Source organism: Priapulus caudatus, unplaced genomic scaffold, assembly GCF_000485595.1.
Source record: "Priapulus caudatus unplaced genomic scaffold, Priapulus_caudatus-5.0.1 Scaffold392, whole genome shotgun sequence".
NCBI lineage: Eukaryota > Metazoa > Priapulida > Priapulimorpha > Priapulimorphida > Priapulidae > Priapulus > Priapulus caudatus.
In genome coordinates this window covers 199247-201302 of record NW_014577453.1, presented here as the reverse complement: position 1 = coordinate 201302, position 2056 = coordinate 199247, and the positions used below count along the sequence as shown (strand labels likewise).

Sequence of the window (2056 nt, the reverse complement as noted above, 5' to 3'; positions counted from 1 at the left end):
GAGTATCTGACCAAATTAACATATCTTGCCTTTACAACCTCATTGTCAACAAAGCTTAGATCACACCACGTTCGACTTTCCTTATTTGGAATTAATCCGGGAAGCGCCGGGAGTATAGACTGCGTTCCAGTCGCAAACACCAATTCTAATGTCAAGAGCTTTGTAAAATAAACTACACACAGGAACCAGTCACGATAGATAGTAGATAGACTGGTTCACGTACTGACACACAGCAGCCATAGCGAACTTAATGAGTGGGGCACCGCGACCAAGCTACCAGTCTATTAGCGAGAGAGTCGAGCCGATACGGGAGTAGATGGAAGGTTAGCGTACTGACACGATCTGTTTGTTTTCTCATGTACGTATTTATTAAAACACAAGCGTATCTATACGCATACCTTTGAAAATTACATGCGTATTTGTATGAAATTCATGCGTATTTACGCAAATACGCAAGCTATCTGGTGCACTGAACCCCTTAGAATGCAGCACAGAGCACCTAAAAATCACAATTTTCCTGGGGGGCCATGCCCCCAGACCCCCCTAGCACGCCGCGTCTCGAGCCTCCGTCGCTCGCCGGACGCCTACGGCGCCCATAGAAGTCTATATATTATGTTATCATTTAGGGCTGAAATAATTTCCTGGCTATATCCCTGGTACACTAGGCTATTAAACCTTTGTACACTCAGTTGCACACATTTGTTCAGTTACCTTCACTGGGATGTTCAAATCCGCAGTCAACAATGGCTCTGAGCAGCTCAGGTTTCAGAAGAAAGTCACGAAATCCAGAAGAATGTATGGATACGTAGGAGCCCTTGACATCTTTCTTCACCGGGACTGCTTCTTTTGTGACCTCCTGCGGCTGTTCCTGCTCCTCTTCCTCATAGTCCAAAAGTTCATTTTCAATCTCCTCCGTTGCCATGGCTGTTTATTATATTCTGTAATTGCCAATTGGGGACAATAACTCACATTTCGACCAACAATATAGCGCACTTTTGACAGCAACTATGAACATCCGCAGCGGCGACTGATTTGCAATCGGTAAATGAAAATGCAGCACAACAACTTCCAAACAGATCACGCATACACAAATCACAATTACGAAACTGGAAGTTTTCAATTAAAATTTCATCATTTTTCGTCAAGTTCGGAATAAACCCAGCACTTACTAATATACACGATATTTAGCACCTGATATTAAATGTTTCGCTGGGGATTAGAGCAGAATATGCGTATCTGAATCACAAACGAAAGAATGCGCTTATGCGTCTATTGTTTGTTCACAACACAAGCGAAGAGCCGGTGTACACATAGGTTGACAGCTACACCGCTCACACATGTACATCACTACAAAAATGTCATATAAATGTTGTTTAGTTTACATAAATGATTTTGAAAATGATGTAACTAAACATAATGTTAATTATTAGACCAAAGATTACTTAGATTTACCTTCAAGAGAATTACGAACAAAGAGAAGCAATGGACGTCGTGCAACAAAAACCAGTAGATGTCGCGGTAGCGTAAACATCAGGCGGCATGCATGTGAACAAGATGTCTGCACCCATCAGTGAAATAGTCTTTCGTCATTGTACTTTGAAATTAAAAAGCACATACACATTACACACAAGTAGTTAAAAGATCCGTATCTGAATCTGTCGCTTAAATAATCGTGTATAAATAATAAATATATATATATTACACACAAGTAGTTAAAAGATCCGTATCTGAATCTGTCGCTTAAATAATCGTATACAAATAATAAATATATATATATAGAAAGAGAGAAAGTGAGAGAGAGAGAGAGAGAGAAAGAGAGAAAAAGAGAGATAGAGAACAAAAATTGTTATACGTGGTATTTTCCGCTCGTGTCGTATGTAATATACCTGATTCATAAATTTGGCGATAAATGCAATCCCGAATTTCACCCCTGTCATGCTTATCCCGCGCTTCTGCCATCGATTCTGTCTATAAATAAAGCTTATCTATATAAGAAAGTTTTTCGTTAAAAACTAATAAATTAACTACATTAGCCACACTCGAGATACACAATATT

The 2056-nt window shown here is 39.6% G+C and overlaps 1 protein-coding gene across 2 annotated transcripts in view; it reads right to left on the bottom strand.

Annotated features, from left to right (window-relative positions):
- Positions 1 to 1556, bottom strand: part of LOC106809875 (spliceosome RNA helicase DDX39B) — a 9023-nt gene extending 7467 nt beyond the window's left edge. The window contains exons 1-2 of one of the 2 annotated variants that reach the window (XM_014813111.1): positions 1453 to 1556; positions 712 to 938 (exon numbers count right to left, since the gene is read on the bottom strand). In XM_014813111.1, the coding sequence (XP_014668597.1) occupies positions 712 to 922 (211 nt within the window). In that variant the 5' untranslated portion in view covers positions 923 to 938; positions 1453 to 1556. Of the gene's footprint in view, positions 1 to 711; positions 939 to 1169; positions 1271 to 1452 lie in introns of those variants that run through there. The other variant, XM_014813112.1, reaches the window with a different exon arrangement.
- Between the last annotated feature and the right edge of the window lie 500 nt (positions 1557 to 2056).